Genomic DNA, 23,126 nt, shown 5'->3' on the forward strand with positions numbered 1-23,126 from the left:
GTTTGCACTGATCCTTTCAAAGCAATGAAGAGCCTTTTTACAAAACTTTATGGGATTTTTCTTCCTCCAAAAGAGGGTTTAATGGGTTCCAGGACAACAAAACTAATTCTAAACACTTTCATTTATTGAGAATGTGGCATACTGGTGTTCTTTAGGACACGTACACCACTATATTGGTAAAATACCCTTGGTTCAGTTTGAGCTGGGAAGATGTTTCTCCCTATGTTTCCTGTCTGATTTTATACTGTCAGTTATCAAATTGAGGCAAGACTGTGGGAGGGAGGTGTCTAGGAGGCATCATGATCAGATGCCCTAACAACATGTCATCTGGCTCGTTTTGACTTGAATGAACAGCGGCTTTACTCTGAGCGCCCTCAAGATGTCTGAGCTCCTCGTCCTATCTGTAAGGTTGAGCCCTGTCACGCTACAATGGAAACTTATTTCAGATGCTTGTCTCCACCATCTCATTCACTCTTGACCATAGGCAAGGATTGGAACGCAAATTGGTAAATTGAAAGCTTTCCCTTCTGGCTCAGCTCACTCTCTGCCATGACAGTCCGGCAGAATGCCCTCATCACTGCTGATGCCACACCAATCCACCTGTCAGTCTCACCCTCCGTTTTATCGTCACCCATGAACAGGACCCCAAGATGCTTAACTCCATTGCATGGGGCAGCAACTCATTCCCAACCTGCAGGGAGCCATCCACTATTTTCCGGCAGAGAACCGTTCCCTCAAGATTTGGGGGTGCTGACTCTAATCCCAGCCATATGACACTTGACTACAAATGGTTTCAGTGTGTGGTTTAGGTCACATTCTGATGAAGCTATAAGGACCACATTAACTACAAAAAGAAAATGCAATGCAGAGGTTCCCAAACCGGATAAACAGTTTGTTAAGAAATCATTCCAGAATTTTTTGATGTGTTGGTGAATGTTAATTGAGCAAAGCTGACTGTTTCCCCCTGCTCCCAGTTTTTATGCTAGGCTAGGCTAACCACATTCTGACTTACATACTTAAAAGAATAGTTCAATCCTTTTTTCCCCATATATAATTAGTTATCACTTATAATTTTAGCTCCCTAAATAGTTTTTTAAAATGTGTCTGTGTGAAGATGAGGCAGACAGTTTTCCACACATAGCCCAAGTCAAACTAGGATTTTCCTTTTTGTGCGTCGTGTCTGGATTAATCTATACTTCCCAAGCATAGCCAGCTCAGAGATGTACTGTGCCCTTTTATTCAAGCTGGAAATTAATCCAACACAAATTTATGACTCAGCCTTTCTGTCTGTTGGCAGACAAGCTGAAAATGCTGGAAAAGAGAGTTAGGAGGTCAGTTAAACTGAGACACCAGAGGGAAATGTTTCATCTCAATGTCTGCCATCTATCACGTTGCCAGGCGCAGGACCGGATTCAAGACTGAACAGTCAGGTTCAAAGGACTCGCGCAAAGCTGAAAAAAATAAATGACACCTCTTGCCAAATCTACAACTCTTTGTATTATTTTCTAACACCTCATCACTCCTCATTTTCTCTCTATTTACCTTTACTGTCCTATTTTGCTGCCTTATGTCAGTTTTGTCTCCTCAGACCTCAGCTTTAGTGTGTGAATATAGAAATATCACTTTAAATGGTCAAACTGGATGATGCCTTGTTAGGTGTACACAGCCCCATTGAGACTATAAACCTCACTCTACATGGCTCTGGATATAAAGTCTAGGGCTGCACCTAAAGTTTTCGAATTAAGTTACTGGCACTGGTAAATGTATTTCTGGGTCAGTGTGGAGCAAGGAAAAAAAACCCTGAAATTATTTACAGACTGCAGCAACAATGTAAACAGAAAATCTAAAACCGTTCTATAAATGCATGGAGTAAAGTTACATTAACCAAGCAGCAGTGCAGCACTGAACATGGAGGCAATGAAGAAGTTTAGAAAATCAATTTTAGTTGACTACTACTAAAAAATTTGTTATACATAATATAATCTTTATGTATTGTGCGTGGGTGGGGCCAAAAAGGCATAAAATTGATGTTGTGCTGTCACTGCCATCTTGACAAAGCGCTCAGGTGTTTTCACTTCAAATGATCTTGCAGAGCAATTATACTGCTGTGATAACACAGTTCCAATTCACTGAGCTCGCAGAACACCGCATTATTTGGTCTCTGTCTGAAATACTCCCACACTTTAGATGATCGTGAGTGTCTGGATGCAGCCATCTTTGCAGCGTGCCATTGTTGCATGAGTTCCAGTCCCCACTGCTGCACAGAGCGTGCTCATCTGTTTATTCAAAATTTATTCATATTGCTTTATAGTTAGATACAAGTGAAAGACACAATCTATTTAGTTCAGTTTTGGGAAAAAGCACTGCAAGGTTATCATGTTTACTCTTCTTGTATATCAACATTAAGTGGCACTTTCCACCAGCAGCTGTCAGTAGAAAAAGAGCTTTTTATTGCTTGTGTGGCCTTAATTTCCATCAGACAGGAAACTTAAGAGCAGTGGCCTTGACATTAGAGCTCTGCAGGGTGTTCATCTCATGCTGAGCCTCCAGCTCAGGAACAAAGCTCAGAGCTGCTACTGGACGTCAGTTAGCTGTGATTACAATTCCACCACGCTGGAAACAGCTTAAAGGGCTGATTGAACACATACAGATATAAATACTCATACATGGATACTAACACACACGCAGGCAAGATTTGCATACATGCTCATGTGTTAATAAGAAATAATACACAAACATCATGCATGCAACTGTATGCTAAGAGAAACCTGCAGTAACTGTACTATGCAGGTACAGTTGAGGGTTAGTTGCCATGGTTACTTGTCTTAACAATGTCCAAAAGCAACTTTTGCCACCAGTGATTGTCGTTATTTCACCCGACCTCTGCTGAAAACACTTGGTTTAGGATTCTGCTGATGAGGCGTGTTGAGAGCTGCAGCTTATTAAATTAAGATAATATTTTTATGCACCAAGGAATCCAGTTTATCCTCAGGGTGTCATCTGCACGTTAAACCTCAGTGGAGCTGATAGTATTGCAATGTATGGAGTTATGAGCGCCGTTGTAATGCCACATCGTGTCTGTTAAAATGAGCAGATGGTTAAGTGCCGTTTCATTGTCCCGTGTCTCTGAGGTACATCAGTTGTTTTATGACAGTCGAGCAGTGGAGGTCAACAGAGTCAGAGGAGCAACTGTCTGTTCAATGGTGTGAAATTGTGGGCACTGGTGCACAGGTTGAGTGACAGACAGACACAGAGAAGGACTCATCGCAGAGGTAAAACAGAGAGAAGAGAGAGTAGTCTTGTGGCCTGAAGAGAATTAATAACTATCCAGAATGAGAGTGTTTTCCTGAACACTATTCTAAATGAATACTCAAAAATCACCTGGTTCCTGTTCTACTTGTTGAGTACCAAAGCAATTTTTGCTAAGGCCGACAGAGTTTTCCCTCTGACTTAATAGATTTTAAAGATTACATACAGAGCTTGTTAGCTGGTATCAGTAATGGTTTAAAAAAAATAAAAACGCAGCTTAGTTCATAACTGGGACATGATTCTGTAATAACCAAATCAGTCAGTAGCGTTAGAAACCATCACTGAGTGCTACAGGGATGACATTTTAAAGCCGATGGGATTTTTCCATTTGATTTTAGATTAATGCAGAAAGTAAACTCTGTAGCAAACAGAAGTGATACACCACTTTTAGGATTTTTGAAGCACAAATGTGCCAGAGGTAAAATGCTAACATTAAGCTATAAATGAGCTACATGATTTTATGCCACCACTAAGTGACATAAAGTGGTAAGAGGCAAGTCTAGTGTTTGACATGATGACGTGTAATGTCCCTGACACCCTCTGTAGTCTCATTTGTAGGCACTTGTTAGCAGCTGCCTTTAATAAGACATGCAAAAGCTTCTGGATAATTACAGATGTATTTTATGTTGTAGATGTTTATGCCTGACACGCCTAACCAAAAACCCTTCAAAAAAAACATCACCTTTGAGACCAGAGAACCAGAGGTGCTAATATGCTAAGTAGTTGGGCAACAGGTAGGAAAGGGAAAAAAAATGTAAGACAATTTATGTTTGCTTGCTGCTGAAAAGTCACTGTTGAAACATTTGAAGGAGATGAAATGCTGAACAGTGGATGTTGTAGTTTAAATGCAATCGCAATACAAATATTCAAAGAAGCTGAAATATTGATATTGGTTCAGCCTCTCATTTCAGTATCTGTTAGGTTATAATGTACTGTATAACTAAACTGTGATATACTGTAGGTACAATAACATGAATAATTTATGAAATCAATTTCCATTGAAGTTCCCTTTACACAGATGACAAAATAAAAAATGTGGTGACAATGTTCTCGGTCCCTGCTGTCAAATTTCAAACGTACCACAACATGGACTGCCTCAAATCATGTCAGGAAGCCCAGGTTTTCTTGCAACTCCCAGAATGCACATATGCACTAGACATTTTTGTGATATAAAAAGGTGTTCCTCCCTCTCTATGTCTGTCTGGCAGAGCGGGACAGCTTTAGATAGCTAAAACTGTTTTGACATAATCTGAATGGAAAGCGTTTTCTGCCACAACAAAGCTACATGCATAATTCAGTGAGGGAATGCACCATGGATGTAGTGTCTCCTCTGGTTGGGATGGCTTAACCTTTCTGTCTGGCTTTTCAGCATTGTTTGCAGGGCAATCAGAAGCATGCAGTCACATGTACACACATGCACACTCATTTTACAAAAACACACACGCACCCAGACAGACATAATCGCATAAGGACAGGTGACGCAAGGTCTTCAAAATATGCATGACTGTAACAAACACAAACAGTCACCAGTGAAGACTGAAAGTGCTAACAGACGCTCACACAAGGTGATCTTTCAGTACTGAGCTGCTAATTTTCCCTTGAGAACTTGACAGCCTTCCTCGAGTGTTGTCACAGCTCAGGTGTTTACTCTTGGATGTCACACACACACACACACACACACACAGAACAGAAAGAACTGAGATGTTTTCTAATGTCTTATGTCTCCCTCTTCCCTCCAGGTACGTGGGTGACGTTTGGGGGACAGATAACAGACGAGGTATGGAATCTTCGTTTATCTTGCATGGTCATTTAATCTAAATAGAGTTATTGATTGGTTTTATTGGATTGGATGTATTCCTTATACACATTTGTACATGATGTCTTGTGCTGTGTTGGATGGTATGAACACAAAGTTTAAACACAAGAATATTCTTAGCATAACACAGAGAACATGCCAAACTGCCACTGTCACCTTACCAATTGATTATTTTGTCTTGGACTATATATAAAATTTTTTTGTTTTACCAGTGGATTGAGTACGAGTAAGACAGTATTTTCCTTGATCTAAATTCACTCACACAACAAAACAACTCCAATGGTTTTGGCAGACACTCCCATGGGAAAATCACATCTCATAGCCCTAATATTCAAACACTGATGAAGTGATACTTTGGAAATGGCACCACAGAAGCCTCCAATGACCATTTACACAGACAAAGATTGCTAAATGTAAATTCAAAACTGAGTGACCTTTGAAAATGGACAACAGAGTCAGAAAGCCTGCCAGGCAAAAGAAGTTGGCTAAACATTTGAGGAACTGTGGGCAACCATAGATTTCAACCATAATCAGATTTTCATGCATATAAAATCAATTAGGACCAGCCATGTGAGACTTTCTTTTTTTCTCTAGTGTCCAGCTGAAGCAACAAACCACATAACAGCTTGCATTTCACTCTACAGAGTATATAGACTACATTATAGTATATTATTGAGTATTTATAGTACATACTTAGAGAATATTATAGATTCAAGATGAAACTGACAAAAGTGCAATTACAAATCCTTCTGCTACTTCAGCACCACGGACAGTGCCATGGATTTATCAGTACACAGCACAGTTAGGCTACAGACATTTCAGAGCCATGGGTGAGGCCACAGACTGTAACTCAGTCAGATAAAGGATCAGAGAATCAGGCAGACATTAGGCTAACATATTCAATTAAACAACCCCTCTGCTACAGGATGACAGGTAATCAAGGGGAGAGCATTTTGTTAATTTTGCTAACAAGTGTGATGGCATGCTGCATCAGCCCCCTGAAATCACCTGCAGGCATCCCAAAGTGTTTTTACACTTCAAGTCTATTGCTTTTTATATAGCTAATACAGTGATTGTTTATTAGGTTCTGACTGCTGCAAAAACACGGATGACCTACACTCGGTACTTTGCCAGCCCTGCACGCATCCTGTATAGACACACAGACGGAGCGCTGCAGCTGCTGCTGCCTTGCTAACATGCTGCTCACACTACGCCTCCTATTTGGACACAGTGTTAATCTGAAAGACTAAAGCACATTTCTTATGACATGCTTGGAGGACTGTTGCTAAGTTTGAGTTCAATGATTAAAGATTTTCTGTTTGTTAATTTTCTCTTAATGCTGCCTCCAACAGTGGACCGAGTATTTTAAAGCATCAGAACAATGCCACATGGAAAACAATAACAAAGTAAATAAAAATAGACCCTTTTCTGTTTAGGACATGACCACTATGAGTGGGATTTGTCCCTGCTGCGTTTATTACCATTGGACCAAATGAGGGACACATGAACCCCAGCAGTCAGGGTGACTGTGGGACAGCTTTGTTTTCTAACCGAGTGGTGTCACAGTTGACCTTGATCAGACCATTGGCTGGCTGACAAAACTAATACCTACAGGCACAATTAGACAGCAGCTCAGTTTTTTATTACTCCAGCACGTTATAATGAAAGACAGTCATTAAAAAAAAAAAAAAACATATTTAAACAAGTCTCAACCTTCACAAAGACTTTAGATGTGATGATTCATATAATTTGGACTGACTCAGATTTTATGCTACATAGGACCGCAAAAAGGGCATCACATTATGTGTATGTGTGCGTGCTTAAATCCCCTTTACTCTCATGTTGATGAACTCTAACATGCTGTGATGTTGCTGCTGGGGTCTTGGCCTCAGTCATCACACACATAGACATACACACACATATGCACACACTTAGAGTGACACTTAGGGAGGAGAGAACAGAGCTCACCCCAGGGGACAGTAAGCTTATGTAACAGTATTATTTTTCTTACCTTAAGGCTTAGTGCCATCAACTCACATGGTACACTGAAAGCTTAGCACCCCTCTTTTCTCCATTATTCTAAATGTCCCCCAGTTCAATGTCACTGGTATCATTGAGACAATTCTGTCCACCAGCCTTTGGCTCCAACAGCTGAGATTCAAACAGGAAATGCTGGTTGTCCCATGTCAAATCTATTTTAAATGTTAAATTGTTGACTGGAGATAACTCAGTAGAGAAACACAACAGTAGAGTGCTGGCATCAAAAATAACCGAAAAAAAAAAAAAAAAAAAAAAATAGCCAGTGCTGCAGACACAGGGTCTCAGTGAACATGCAAACTTAAGCGTTTCTACAACGGCTCCAGTAGGACCATCGCATGCAATGCTGTTGGGTTAAAATGTCCTCTGCTGTCCTGATTGCCCCCTGTTCAATGTCACTGTTATCAAAAGCACCCTAAATATACTACATGTCCTCACAAGAGTTCAGTGTTCCTGTCCTCATTAAGAAATGCACAACAACTCTGGCACACAAACACAGTTACTACATAAAATTTGCACTAATAGGCACATGCAAACGCTAAACACAAAAATGCAATCTTTTCCCTTGTTATTTTGTATCATTACATTAGCAAGGAAGACCCCTGGACAGTTGGACTGCTGGTATTCTTAAAAGGGCTGCAGAGAATCTAGACTAAGAGAGAAATGTAAAAGGAAAAATCAGATATGTTGGGAAATGTTTTCTTTTCTTTCTTGTTATAGGTTAGATGAGAAGATTGATATGACTCTCTTGTGTCTGAGTTGAGTGTAGAGTTGGAGCTAGGAGGTAATTCATTTAGATTATTTTAGCATAATGACGTAAAACAGTGGGGGACAGCTACCCTATTTCTCTTGAAATTTCAAAAATACTCCTACCGGTACTTCAAAACAAATTAATTAACATATCATGTCTCTACACACAGAAAAAAACACACATACACTCAATTAAAGCCAACAGCACATTAACAGAATACACTGCTCTCAGCCACAAATAAGAGAAAAAACAATATAGCTAGCTATGGTGTCACATACAGCAAACACAAGAAAAACAAAAACAAAAACAAAAAGAAAACTGAGTGTTCGGCTCCCAGACTAAAGGCTTAAGCCCATGTATTTCCTCTTTGTTCCAGCACCGATCTGAGACTCGTCACTCGGCTAGTTCACTCTCCTTGGTCCGTCACTGCATTTCAGTAGTGCTCCACTGACAGTTCATTTTGTGGAACATAAACATAAACAACATTAAACATGCAGACAGTAACTTGAAACAAAACTTTCTAAAGAAAAATGGGAAACCTGATGTTCCACTCAAACAGACATCCCCCTTTCAAACTAACACCCACTGTGTGACAAGTTAAACCCACCCCCTGGCCTGACAGCCATGCAGGACAGCCAACAGGGAGTCAGTATGCATAGCTTATTGACACTTTTTGGACTGTTACACACAACTGAACAAATAAAGGGAAGCTTTGCGCATTCCTACTTCCAATGTCTATGGCTTATAATCACCTAATAAAGTGTGTTTTATCGAAGTGTGAGCAGGTTGCTTTCACTGCAGTCTCGTCTGGGCAGCAACACGTTCCCAGACAGAAAGCTCATAACAGTGGTGGTGGGATGCAAGTTGGCTTACTCATTCAAAAAGGCCAAAAGTGGACCCATAAATCATAAAGTGAATTTGAAGAAAGTGTCTCTTGTTGATGTTAACTTTGATGTAAGCAGTGTGGATGGGAGGATGCAGCACAGCCATAAAATCATCTCAAAGCTGTGTGGGTAGTATGTGGGAGGCTGCCACGGCCTTGAATCTGGGGTTGTGAGAGAAGAGGGTTTTTTTCATCATTATGTCTGTTCTATGTATGGAAATCAAATTCTGCTGCACCTTTAGTGCCCTGGAGAAAAAACAAAGAAAGAAGCCTGAGCCACCCATGTATTTCTGCAACTTTACAGTGACTCAGTGTTTTTTTATGAAGGTGAGGGTAGAGGAGCATGTATATATGTTTTAATGTTATAGCCATACAGTTTCTGCAGTTTGTGCTCCCATTACAAAAATTAGCAGACCATTTGAAGGCCATTAGTCACATTCAGTTCATTCAAAATGGCCAGAATTCAGAAATAGTCTGAAATCTGTGCAAACACTGATGCTTCATCATCAAAATAAACTTTCTGACCTTGTAAATGTCATTATGAGCACTCCATGACAGTCACTGGCCTTTTACTATCTTATGAGACTCACTGGGAATGAGCAATCACCAAAGGCCAAACAGTCACCCTTTAAAAACTAACTCGATCACCCTCATCTTGGCTCTCTGTCTGTGACTGTCAGCTTCTCTGTGTCTCTTCATCCATCTACGTAAAGCTTTATTCTGCATATTCCTCACCTTACCCAACCTTACATGCAAAATAGTTTGTCATCTACTATGTTTGCTCCTAAATTCTCACTACTTTTCATTAAATATATCCATCCAGCACTTTCTCACTTTTTCCATCCACATCCAACTTTGTCTTTATCCTCCATATATGTTCTTATCGCTGCAAAAAATCTCTCAGCCCACCCTTACCCTGCTTTATTGAAAATCACCCTCCAGTGCCCCCAACAGTTGTGACAGAGACCGTTTCCTCTCTGCACTCAGCAGAGACCAGTTAGAGAAAGAACATGCTGTTCACTTTCTCTGTCACTAGCTCTTTTCTAAATCTCTCTCTCCTTAACTGACCCCAACTTTCTTTAACCTCCATTATCCAACTCTGTCTTTTCATTCTGCTCTGTTTGCTTTAATGGCAGTCCGGGGCTTAGACCGAATGAGCAATTTTGAAATGTAGCCACTGTTCTATCTATCATTTACTTTCCTCCCTCACTGTCCATTCAACCCACTGTGAAAGCAGTGGATTTGCATCTGATAATGAATGAATTCTGAGATATGCCGCAGATTGTGCTGGTTATACTAAGCTGGAAAATATTAAAATATCATTAGATAACAGATAAAGGCAGCAGACCAAAGTACTATTTGTTGTAAAAAGGGTTGCAGTGTATTTATAAAAATGCAAAAATGAGTTTTCAGAAACTACATCATTCCCTGGCCTCAGAAAAATGATTCTGAGCACTGCAGTGTGGCTTAGGGTTGGGCAGTATGTTAACATTTTCCAACCAGTGACTGCCCATATATTTCTGCAGCTCAGCTCCTCAGCATCTCTTGATGTCTGGTCAAAATAAATCCTTAATTCAGCACATTAGATGTGAAAGTATTTGACCTCTACAGGCTGTTTCCCTCTCACTCATCCTCCGGCTCAGTGGGTGTGTAGTGTGTGGCTGAATGAGAGAGCCTTGGCTGTCGCTTTGCGGACCATTAAACACCCAACCCTGTGGATAATATATCTTAAATTAACGAAGAAGATACCCATAGTTAAGCTGTCAGAATTGTTACTGAGAGAGAAAAAGTTTGTCTCAGACGGTGTCTGTTTTGAGTTGTGGTTCCTGCTGCTCAGAACTTGTTGCCAAAACATTTATATCTTGTGGTAACTTTGAAAAAGCTTAGGTAAGAACTTTTTGAACACAGTGTGGAAAATTGTCTTTTGCTTCACTTCAGTCGACATGGGTTACAAATAAAACAACAGTACAACCCAGGGGAATTGGAAAAAAAACAAAAAAAACCCAAACAATTAATTATACGCAATTGAATATTTTTCTGGTCAGGCCTCTGAATCTCTCTTGCAGGTCACTCAGAGGTCAAGTGGTTGATAGTTAAGGTCAGGCAAAGATGAGAGGTCAGAGTTAAAAGAATATGTGCAGCTGAAAAGAGACAAGACATGCATCCTCCTTCCGAAGTCTTTTTTACTGCTGTCAGCTGTCATGCAGCTTCCTCCGTTGCCACTAAAGGTAAAGCTGGGTTGATGTAAATCATTTAAACAACCATCGCTGTTGTTTAAAATTGATTTTTAAGATATTACTGATCTTGTTCAGATTGACTTTAAGCTATGCAGTAGGCCTGGAGCCCACATGGGAACAATCATCTGGCTGCAATACCATTTTAAAAACACTTTTTAAAACACATTTTATTGACTTGTCATCCCTTTATTTTTTTACTCTGTATCTTTTTTTATCTTGGCATTTATTCTGCCTTTATTTTATTTGATTTACGACATAATTTTCCTTAGCCTTTGTTTCATCGCATTGATCTAAGTTCTTTTTATACATAGTTTTATTGTCTTGCGTTATTCCTTTAAGAGTTGTACTTTCATTGTGTCCCCTCTTTAAACACACTAATTAAATAAAGTTTATTACTATTGTATCATTGTCACACATAGGTTTGGACTGCTGCCCAGTTTGTGCTAGTTTGCAGAGAGAAGGTTGAGGAAGGTTGAGACAGATTCTCAAGGGAGAGATTATCTAATTCTTCCAGAAACAACACCTCCACCGTCTGCCACCACTGAGACAACACACACATACTGCACATACTGCAGGCATATACACAAAGGCAGACAAACAGATTTCATGCACTCATGTAAACATAAACACACAAGCGCCATGTGCGCAAACACTTCTGTCCCCACACGTCCACAAACCAACTCATGCACACACAGATAACTCCGCAGGGAAATGATGGCAAATTCATTTAAAGTCCCCATGTAATAAAACTCACCACGGGGAAATTGGATCTGGGTCTGATGATTTATGGGCACCATGTCTGCTAAAATATGAAAGCGTATCTGCACACATGCCACACACTTATATAAAGCATGAGCACTTATTAACTGAAGAGGAATGAGCTGTCACTACTGTACATCATATAGTCAAACAATTTTTCACGGATAATTACACTGTTGCTCAATAAAGTCTGTACATCAACAGACTTGCAACCACACCAGCTCTGTTTGAGCAGGTGAGTTCAGGCAGCTTGAGTTCACTGCTGCAGCAACTCACACAGGACGTACAGTACAGCACTGCAGCGTATACATAACACATCCTTTGCTGTTTTTAAGCCTCCGTGCTCAGCTCGTTCTCTGCCATTGCTGCAGCAGTGCTGTTCATATGCCACTTTATAAGCTCCACTTCTCACACCAGCATCCACCTGAGGGATATAATGGTCGGGTTATACTCGGCACTGGTTTGTAAAACGTCTTGTCTCACTGTGCTGAACATCAAAAGTGTTTATAGCTGTTCTAACTGGGCAGATGGGAAGGGGGATTGAAAAGCCAACTGACAGAGAAAGGGAGGAGGTGCAATATTGTTATATAGTATATAGTCAGATAGATTCTCTCCTGGAAGACATTGCTAGTGTTGTCCTCAGTTGTTCATATTAAAAGTAATCGAAATTCTTGTGTAAAGACTAAAAACGAGAACTTGTGAGAGAAGTTCAAACCTTTGAACAAGGTTCATTTATCATTCTACAACACAGGCTTGTGTAACAAAATGTTAAATGTAGTCCCTTTGTGCTACTTACAAAACAAAACTTATATAAATGGAGGAAAGTCATAAAACAAAACTATTTTTTATGACGGAGTGTGGAGGTTGAATTGAGGAGTCTCACAGCCTGAGGGAAGAAGAAGTTTTGAAGTCTGGTGAAACGGCACCGGATACTTTTGTATTGCTTGCCAGATGGCAGCAGGGTGAACAGGCTGTGTCTTGGGTGGGTCATATGGTAGATTTTGGAAAGTTATACAACGTCCTCTTATCCATGAACTGTCGAACAATCTGACGAATTCTATCTTTGAAGAGATAAACTATCTATGTGTTCAACCTCAAAAATAGGCCTCTAACAGCTACTTAAGGTCGAGTGTGTAAGATTTACCGGGTTGAGCGGGATTGGCCTGGATGTCTGTCATCTTTTTCTTAATTTTTTATAAAATATTTTTAGAAGATACCTTTAATTCTCAGTTTATACAATATAGACTTTCCGCATCAACAAAATGAAGACCCACAATCTTAACAACAAAACAAAGCAACAACATACTATGCACGAGCTCAACATCTTCATATTTGATCAACTTAAAGTGATAGTTCACCCAAAAATGAAAATTCACTTACTATCTACTCACCCCTGAGCTGATGTGAGGATGGGTGAAGATCTCCAGTTCACAAAATACTCACAGAGCTTCAGCAGAAAACAGCGTTGCAGCCAAATCCAGTACAATTGAAGTGAATGGTGACCAGTTTTAAAATGTAAAAAAAGAACACAAAAAACCCCACAAAGTCTCCATACTGCTTGTGTGGTGTAATTCAAGTGTCTGTAAGCTGTGACATTATAATTTGACCCCAAAAGACGCCATTTACACCATGTTTTTAGCCTAAATGTCAAGTGTAGCCTCTCAGACCGGAACCATGTGCACACGCCTGAAGTGGGTAGGCAAATTGGGCCCTCCTCAATCTGGAAAGGATTTTGTACAACTACACCACCAGGTTTCCGTTGCTCTCACTCTTTGGTCAGCGGCTGCCTCGTCCATCTGTCTGAGTTCCTCGTCAGTATATTCCAGCTCAAACAAATATGGCTGCAGCAAAGAAATGATGTTCCTCTTCTCTGTTGAAGTCCTCTGACGTTTTCTTCTTTGTTGAAAGTTTGCAAAGTCAGCTGTACACGTAATGAGTCACTATTTCTGAGCAGATCTCTCTCTGTTGTGTGAGTTGCTTCCAGGTAGCAGGTGTGAAAGTATCATGAGATCTTATATATCTCATGTCGTGCCGCTTGGGCGAGAGCTTGTGTACCCAGGTGCGTGCACATGGCTTCGGTTGACATGCAGCCTAAAAACATGGTGTAAATGGTGTCGTTTTGGGTCAAATTTCAGTGTCGCAGTTGGTGGACGCTTGGATTACACCACACATTTTTTTGTGTTCTTTTTTTACATTTTAAAACTGGTCACTATTCACTTCAATTGCACTGGAGATTTTCACCCATCCTCACATCAGCACAGGGGTGAGTAGACAGTAAGTGAATTTTCATTTTTGGGTGAACTCCAATAGGTGGCACTATGGGTCTCTGTCTTCCTTCACCCGCTACTTGTGGTTATTTGAAAGTTTGTGCCTCTATTTTGGTGTGGTCTGTTTTGTATTCTGTATTGAATTAAGTCATTGTCTTAATTGTCTTGTATAAAAGTGACTTACAGTTAAACGACACTCATACTCCGGGGAAGGCCTCGGGCTGAAATGCATCAGCAATGATATTTTAATAAAATATGAAGCTGCACTGCTTTGATGGTTCTGCCACCTTTCTCTACTTTGATGGAACGGTTTTGGCAAACCTTGGACTCTGCACCCGTGGAATCACATAAATATTTATATTGGAGATAGAGATATGCCAGAATGTTACAGTTTCTGCATGGCTGTTTCTTTTGGCAAGTGCCTAAAAAGAGAGATTTTCAGAAATGAATACAAACTCTGTACACTGACTTTTCTGTATCATGTTTGTGTGTGTATGTTTCTGTGTCTGTGTTTGTGTGTTCTGATCTCTTGCCAGGTTGCAGAGCAGCTAATGACGATTGCCTATGAGAGTGGAGTCAACCTGTTCGACACAGCTGAGGTCTACGCAGGCGGCAGGTGGGTGTCATGCGAACCTCTCAGTTCATTCGCAGTTCAGTTGAGCTCATAACAACCTGTTCATGTTTAATGTGTCCAGGTGCAGACGTCTGGCCACACTGCAGCTCCAGGAATTGTTTTTTTTTATTGACTGATGTTTCACTCATTTAGTGAAGTGATAAACAACTAGTAGCTCTGCAGTGTCAGGCAATCTGAAGAAAAAACTTCCTAACAGACATGCTTATCATTTTCACTGGAGTATTTTTTTTTCTTCCTTGTTTAATGAGAGGGGCATGACATGCCAAATATTTGAGACTGGATTATTTAAATTCTCTTGGACCAAAAGGAAATATCTGCTTTTAATGTGAGGCTAGCTTGTTGTTTTGCTTCTTTGCTAGAAGTAGCCTGTTATGAGGAGAAGTGTAAAGTATGAATATTCATGCAGAATTTTAGGTCAACACCTAGGAGTACATGAATGTTTTGGATTTTTGTGTCAGACCAAAGTATGTTACAGCACTGTAAACTAATTAGCAGAATCAGATACCATTTAAACAGTGAGTCTGATGCAAACACAGGGAAAATACTGCAGACCATCTTTCCTGTGTAAATTTAGGAAAAGTCACAGCAGAGTGACAGTACATTTAAAAAAAAAATGGAGAAAGTAAATTCCAAAATCCCATTGTCAGTGTAGTTTGACCCTTATGTTAATCCATAAAAAAACACTATAGAATTGCCATTTTTGGGCCAAAGTGTTGGACCAAAGTCTAGTGGTGGAATGTAATAAAATACATTTATCAAGAACAGTTTTGAGGTACTTGTGGTTAAATGAAGTATATCTAATTTATGCAGCTTTATGCTTTTACTCCACTACATTTCAGAGGGAAATATTGTAATTTTTACCTCACTACATCCATTCATTTAATTGTCATAGTTAGTAGATACTTAAACAACTTATTAAATATGATGCGTTGTTGAAGATTAAAGGCCTCACAGACCCTCACAGATGTTTTCAGTTATGTTATTGATAAGAGCTACTCAAGTTGGAGTTGTGCAAAGCTACCCTGGGATTTGCTACAGATCATCATGTACTTACAAGGATGAAAAAGTTGAAAACAACAAAACTAACAGGAGAGCCCCTGCAGTCCTGAAAAAAATTGTTTTTGTCTTGTTGGACATGGTAATAACTTGCGTGCAAGATAAAAAATATATATCATCTTTTGGGACCTTAAAGGCTTCGTAATTTAACAGTCTGAAAGGGGTTGTTTTGCATAGTAAGCACTTTTACTTTTAAAACTTTATGATCATTTTGCTGGTATTACTTATGTACTTCTGCTCAAGTAGGCTTCAAATGCAGGACTTTTACTTTTAATATTGTTACACTGTGATATTGTTATTTTTTTCTTTCAAGTAAAGGATCTGAATACATCTTCCACCACTGAAAAATTCCCACAAAACAGTGTTCTTTCAGCAAAGGCCCAATAAAAAGGACAAGGGGTCCTCCAACTGTTATTAGAACAAAGAAAAAGCTCCCCCAGTCCAAAAAACACCTAATAATTTCCTTTAGCTATATTGTAATCTACCAGAAAACATAAAATAAACAATAATCAAACAAATTCTAGTTTCTGTCACTATAAGGTGACATTTAAGATGTTTTGAATGCACCGTCTAACTGCCCTGTCATGAACAAACAAGTTTGCGATCTTTTTAATCCACAGGGGGTTGTTTAGCCTAGCGATAATGAATTGCAGGGTTGACATTGTGGAGGCAGTGTTTATGAAATCAAACTGCAATTTAATAACGCCACCTCATTTATATTGCCTTGCAGGGCCGAAATCATTCTAGGAAACATCATCAAGAAGAAATGCTGGAGGTAATGGTGACATAAATGTGTCTGATTGCTTCATCACTTCTATGTCAGAGAGAAAGATGGGCGATATGTGTGTTCATGTCAGGCAGTGAGAGAAGTGTGTTTGTGTGTGTGTGTGTGTGTGTGTGTGTGTGTGTGTGTGTGTGTGTGTGTGTGTGTGTGTGTGTGTGAGGCATGTATGAAAGGAAGACACAGGGGACTGGAATGAGAGGTATTTTTCCCTTTGCTGTGTGCAAACAGTATGTGTTAGTGTTGTAAGTGTGTGTAAGAGACAGCCATGTTTGATGTTAAAGTGATGCTGACATCTGGACTAAGATCTTTGCCTTCTCAGAGTTTTGTTTATATTTCTTTAAATTAGGCTAGATTCCTAATTTTCAGTAATTTGTGCGTTTCTGCACACTTTCACACACATACATGCAGGATAACAGACTCATTGCATCACAGCACAGCAGCGTGAAATCATTACAGTATGAAAGTCTGCCTGCAGGCGTTTTCAATTTCCACAAATTTCAAATATTCCCTTTGTGTAGTTGTTTAAACATGCTAGTTTTTGTATTATTGAGAAAGTCCATAGGAAACAGAGAGGAGAAACTTACAGTAACATCAAAGGAAGTAACTGATGGATCTTCTCTCTTTTACAGTAAAGTCGGCCTCTCTATAGTATGTCAGGATGAAACAGCTCTAATGTAGGATGTTACTCTTCCCACTAATTGTTTCACCATTATGCAGTTTAATCTTGGGTCAAACCTGTACACTAGCTGAAGCTTGAAGACAGAACAAACAACAAACACTTCAACAACTTGCTCAGATTTTTTTAGTTTTCGACAGTTGGGAAGAAGCATGAACCATACAACTGAGTAAACGCACAAGGCAGCCCACTGAACGACATTCTGACATGAAACAGTCAGGTAACCACAGGTGTTACCAGTCATACTAATTAAGGTTTTGTTCCATTCAGGTCAAACAGAGTCAGGGTGCTGCTTTTGTGCTGTTGCATGCTGGCCCTCTGAAAAGGCTCTGCTATGCTAAATGGAAAAAGACATTAATTAGAATCATTGATAACGCCTCTGTTTGATCTAAAAAGTTCTTGTGTGAAAACAAACATGGACACCAACCCGTAGCTTGTACTGTTTATATACAGTGACATTTGTGTTGAAAAGACTAAGAAAGGACAAAAAAGGTGCAGAGCTTGGGTGAGAGCCTCCATTTCAGATGTCAGTCACAAATATATCAAATATCAAATCTCTATGAGAACAGCTGGAAGCGACTGGATCTGAAGATTTAAGATTGTGACTAAGTGACTAATGCATGGTGCAGTGATGGTTACATCGTTTGAAAGGGATGTATCTGTTTTCGTATGTAAAAGGTTCATAAAGGAGACTTTAGTCTTACTGGATCAAAAAGCAAACTTAAGGCAGGAATCAGAGAAAAGATAAGCACACAGTACTAATAGCTCCCAGCAATTTTAACTGAGCAGCGTTTCAGTCTAACAGAGATCTTCATCAGGCATTGTCAAATCAGAGATCTCTACTAGATCAAACCGTTGCTCAATTAAAATCTCTGGGAGCTGTTCAGTGTGCAGATCTTTTGTCTGATTCTGTCCCTGCCTGTATCATCATGCACTGAGCTGCCTACATCACAGCAGTAGATGGTTTGATGTTGGTGCAGTAAAGAAGCAAATGAAGCTGACATTTCAGTCTCTGGGAGTCATCACAAGTTGACAGAGTGGAAGAAAGAACGGTCCATACTGATGGATGATGATCTACTTTTAAGTATTTGTTAAAAATTTAAAGGAAATTAGATATGAGTAATTTAACACACAGCAGTTATCAGTGCTGCTTGTATTTTAATATTTTTAAATTCAAAGTGACGTTCTTCAGTTGTCGCACACACACAGCATGTGTTGACTCGTCACATGTGACTCAAGTCTGCAGATGCTTGTCACTGTTGGAAACTTTCACTTTAAGTTAGCAGCTCTGCAACCATCACTTGATGGAGAATAATGTGTTGAGTTAACCTTTAATACAGAGACATCAAAAATCATGTCTGCTGGGTTACCTCTTACGGCATACGTGGAGAGGTGGAGTTTAAACAGCACACCAGTATGTGGGTAGCATATTCACATCTGTTGTATCTGTCACTGATTGGTTCAGTTGAGAAAGTGGACTTTCATTTACATTATTAAGTACTTTAGTGACAGTGAGAACAACTATGCGTTGCTTTACCTAAATGACTGAGCAGAGAGAGCAGGATCAGGGATGAACACATCAATGATCAGACTAGATGTGATAGAAAGATGTGCTGGACCTGCAGAACCCCTGTACGTCTAGATAAGACAATGCACTGAGCAAGTACAGTGCATTATGTATCTCTCACCCTGCTGCATCTGTCTTCTGTCTTTCTGTCTTTCTCTGCACTTTCTCAGGCGATCCAGCTTGGTCATTACAACTAAACTCTACTGGGGAGGAAAGTAAGTATGAAACTCTCCAAACTGCAATTCTTGTGTCTGATGGCAGATTGTGAAGTTAGTTAGAAATGTGTTTTAAGAGAGACCTGAGAACAAATTACATGTGTACAACGTCACGATTCAGTCACACACATACAGACACAATAAATCAAAGACTTGCAAATATTATTAAATGTATCATTAGGTAAAACGTAAACCAGGATTCACCTGTGAACAGAATAATTCTTCAAAGTTCAAGTCACCATCAAAGGTGAACAGTTGCCCACTCAAGTCGGTTATGACGAGAAACTGCAGTCAGGTGAAGACCCCAGTGAGGATGACAAGCACACATGGTTTCTGACAGTTCAGTGCAGATGTTGTGTGTTTGTGCAAACCAGCTGTTGTGTCAGCTGTCCAGGTGCGGGTAAAAAAGTTGGATGTGGAGGTCTTGGGCTGGTGTGGTTACATGTTGTGGTCGTGAGGCTGGTTGGATGTATGGCCAAATTGTCAGAAATGACTTTGGAGATGGCTTGTGGCGGTTAAATGATCATTAAGTTAATGGGCAACAGCGCTGATGGACATTCCTGCAGTCGGCGTATCAATGGACTTTTTTTCACAGCAGCCATATTGATATGAAATAGCAGGGTAAACACAGGTGTCACTAATGATACCAATTAAAGTCCCGTTCAGCAGAGTCTTTACAGTTAGACAACATGTACAATAGCAGCACCCTGACCAATGGAACCTTAATGAGTATTATTAGTAACACCTGTGTTTACTCTACTATTTCATGTCAAAATGACTGCTGTGAAAAATGTCTCATGTTCATGCTCCATCAAAATTTTTGACATCTGTGGCATTGTGCTGTGTGGTAAAACTGCACATTGTAGAGTGGATATTTATTGTGGCCAGACCAAGACACACCTGTGCAATAATCGTGCTATTTAATCAGCATCTCTGTATGCCACACCTGTCAGGTGGATCGATTATCTTGTCTTGCCTCACTAACTTTGCACAAATTTGTGAACAGAATTTGAGAGAATAAAGCCTTTTATGTAAACAGGAGTCTTACATTATATACTTTTCTTCATCTCATGAAAAATGGGAGCAAAACAAATGTGTTGTATTTTTGTTGAGTGTATATTCGACTGTCATGTTCATTTAGAAGCTTTTACAATAGTTTAGACTCTCAACATTGAAGTTTTTTCTGGGTTTGGTAGTTATGGTGGCATTTTTCTCTGAAAAACCTGCACAGAATCATGTCACATACAGTAACAGCTGCTGAGACTGGAGAAGGAAAGGGTTTATAACACACACACACACACACACACAAACACACGCACACACACACACACACACACACACACACACAGGCTGTCACACTCCTTGGTGGAGACTGTCCACCTGGGTCTGGTGATAAGGATGAAGTTATTCTTCCGAGTCTTGAGCATTCCTTCATTCCTGGGAGGAAGATTCAGTCCTCCACCTCTCTCCTCCAGAGTTTGGATGCATAATGATGCTGAACAGTTGAACAGTGCACCGACCCATTTATATAAAACAGCCTGATATGCACATTCTCATGTCATGTCCTCCAGCTGGTCAGAAGGTGATTTAAAATGACTTTCAGTATGTTTCCAGAGCTAAATGACTGATTTTTAAAAGTTATTTTAGACTTCTATATTTAAAAGTGCCACAAAGTTCAGGTAATATTGAAGTCAGTTTAGTGCACATTTCTGTGATAATGGTTGTGTCATCTGTGAAACACTGCAACATAGATACACAAAAAGACTTACTCGTGATGTATATTCCCTTGTTTCTGTTGTTGATTACATGACACTACAAAAAGGAGACAAGAGCACAAAAAATGGAACTAACTAAAAGTGAATTAAAGCTAAAATATGTAAAATTTCTGCATTAAAATGTCTAAAAAGTCTAGACATATGCTATGTATTTTGTTTAGCTTTGTACTTACATTATCCCAGATATTTCCAACAGTAATCAAACCCAGAGAAATCCGTACTTCATTCAAGGTTTGGTGCGTTTCCTGTGAACCACTAGTTTCTATAACTTTACATGTGATATGTTGTATACCTCCAAAAATGAAGAACGGAGTCAGTGGACATGACTAAAGATAACATGAATCAAACTTAATACCTCGTGAACATGATTTCTGCCTGAGTCATGTCAAATGTTTTTTCATCAGCTATGCTGGTTGTTTTAACAGTGAAGAAAACTCCCACGATTCCACGTTACTTAACAATGTCATCAGACAACGCCTTTTGTTCTTGTTTTAATGGCAGAGAGACCTCTATAGTGGCAGAATTTACATATTAAGCCTTTAATAACTAAAAATACATGAAACACAAATGCATAAACAGATTGACAGTGCAGCTTATGATTGGTTTGTGTTTGTCCCATCAGAGCAGAGACAGAGAGAGGACTGTCAAGGAAACACATTATTGAAGGTAAGACGTGAAAATACACTAACATGCATGCAAAATAAACAAAACAACAACCTTTTCACTCACAACAAACCTTAGATGAATGTTCTTTCCAACAACACTTTGTTTTACTGTGTCGATTCAGTCTCAACCCTCTCATCTCTCTGTGTCTCTCAGGTCTAAAAGGCTCCCTACAAAGGATGCAGTTGGAGTATGTAGATGTAGTTTTTGCGAACCGCCCTGACAGTAATACTCCCATGGAGGGTGAGTCAGCCAGTCAGCTTTATACCTTCATAATCAATCAAGTTATATGCTTTTCTATGTCTTGTCCCGAGGCCAAAGTCTGTGAGTTTGTGATGTTGGCTGCTGATGCTGATTCTTTCCCTTTGCTGTTGTGCAGCAGAATCAGTTTACAGTTTTTAAACAACTAGGTCCCAATGAGCCTCCAAACAACATTTTGTTTATGAAAACACCCTCAAGAAGTGACCACAAGAAACAAATGGCCCCGGTTGTTTGTGCGCTGATTTGCAGTGAAAAAACAAGGAAGGAAAAGAAAAGAATATGGGTGAGAGAATAGCTCAGGGTATGCAGGCAGCACTGATTGTTGTTCTGCAGAGAGTTCGAGGTAAATAAATGTGTTTTTTAATGAAACACAAAGATGCCTGCATTGTGGTTCAGCAAGGATGACAAGGTTACAAATACTGATAAGCTTGTGTGTATGAGTAGGAAGTAGGAACGCACACCAGCGTTGGAGATGTTCTGACCATGACAAAGTACAGGTGTGGAAGATGATAGTAGAAATTAGTGTGCAGGTACCCTGAAGACGACTGTCATGTAGAAACACTGACAAATTAAACGTCTTTTTGCTTCATGGCTACGAATGTGTGACTATCTTCTTCCACAAGCTTGTATATATGCTAGGACCCGACCAATGCCGGATTTTTGGTGCTGATGACAGTATTGATATTAGGGAGTAAAAAATGTCTGATATGGATTAATTGGCTGATATTCTTCACTCAGAATGTCACATACAGCATATAGAATATACACATAAACACATGTAATGATGTCTCAAAAGAGTTCAACACTTGTGACATCTATGTGTGATGTAGGCAGGATATTTTGGAGTAGGGGTAGTAGGGGTAGTTCACTCCAAAATCAAAAATATATATATATTTTCCCCGGGCCTCTGTTCATGTAGTTAGTTTTTGTGTGAGGTGCAGAGTTTTGGAGATCTCTACTTTCTCTCCAATATAATGACTAAATTGCACTTGATTTGTGGCACTCAATGTGCAAGTGAAAGTAGTTCCTAAATGAAACTGCTTACAACAAGGACTGTGGAATATTTTGAGCATCTAGGTCATGATTTCTGCAAAGAAACATTGCTGTTAAGTTTGTCAAATGTGTTTTTTTTTATGCTTTGAGCGCCACAAGCTGAGTGCCTTATTTGAGAGAAGGCAGACATCTCTACAGCTGATATCTCCAAAGCTCTGCAACTCTCACCAAAAAAATCTAAATGAATAAAAGGCACTACAAGTAAGAGGAAAGAAATGTATTTTTGATTTTGGGGTGAACTGCGTAATAAAGCTAAACGTATATAATCTAAGAGAAGGTAATGATGAGAATTTGTTTTAAGATTGATATGACATGATTGCTGGTGTGAAAGCAGAGTTTATCAAACAACATTAAGGATGTCTTGTGATACTGTGGAAGTTCTG

General features: G+C 39.6%; 1 protein-coding gene across 3 annotated transcripts in view; it reads left to right on the plus strand.

Annotated features, from left to right (window-relative positions):
* The window catches only part of kcnab1a (potassium voltage-gated channel subfamily A regulatory beta subunit 1a), a 156,124-nt gene that overhangs the window by 121,097 nt on the left and 11,901 nt on the right, over nt 1–23,126 (plus strand). For all 3 annotated transcript variants that reach the window (XM_084717313.1, XM_084717312.1, XM_084717314.1), the window contains exons 3-8: nt 5,049–5,086; nt 14,596–14,675; nt 16,480–16,524; nt 18,947–18,991; nt 21,389–21,432; nt 21,586–21,672. In XM_084717313.1, the coding sequence (XP_084573439.1) occupies nt 5,049–5,086; nt 14,596–14,675; nt 16,480–16,524; nt 18,947–18,991; nt 21,389–21,432; nt 21,586–21,672 (339 nt within the window). The remainder of the gene's footprint in view (nt 1–5,048; nt 5,087–14,595; nt 14,676–16,479; nt 16,525–18,946; nt 18,992–21,388; nt 21,433–21,585; nt 21,673–23,126) is intronic.

The sequence above is a fragment of the Lutjanus erythropterus genome, chromosome 4 (genome assembly GCF_056507025.1).
Source record: "Lutjanus erythropterus isolate fLutEry1 chromosome 4, fLutEry1.hap2, whole genome shotgun sequence".
In the NCBI taxonomy this organism is placed as follows: domain Eukaryota; kingdom Metazoa; phylum Chordata; class Actinopteri; order Lutjaniformes; family Lutjanidae; genus Lutjanus; species Lutjanus erythropterus.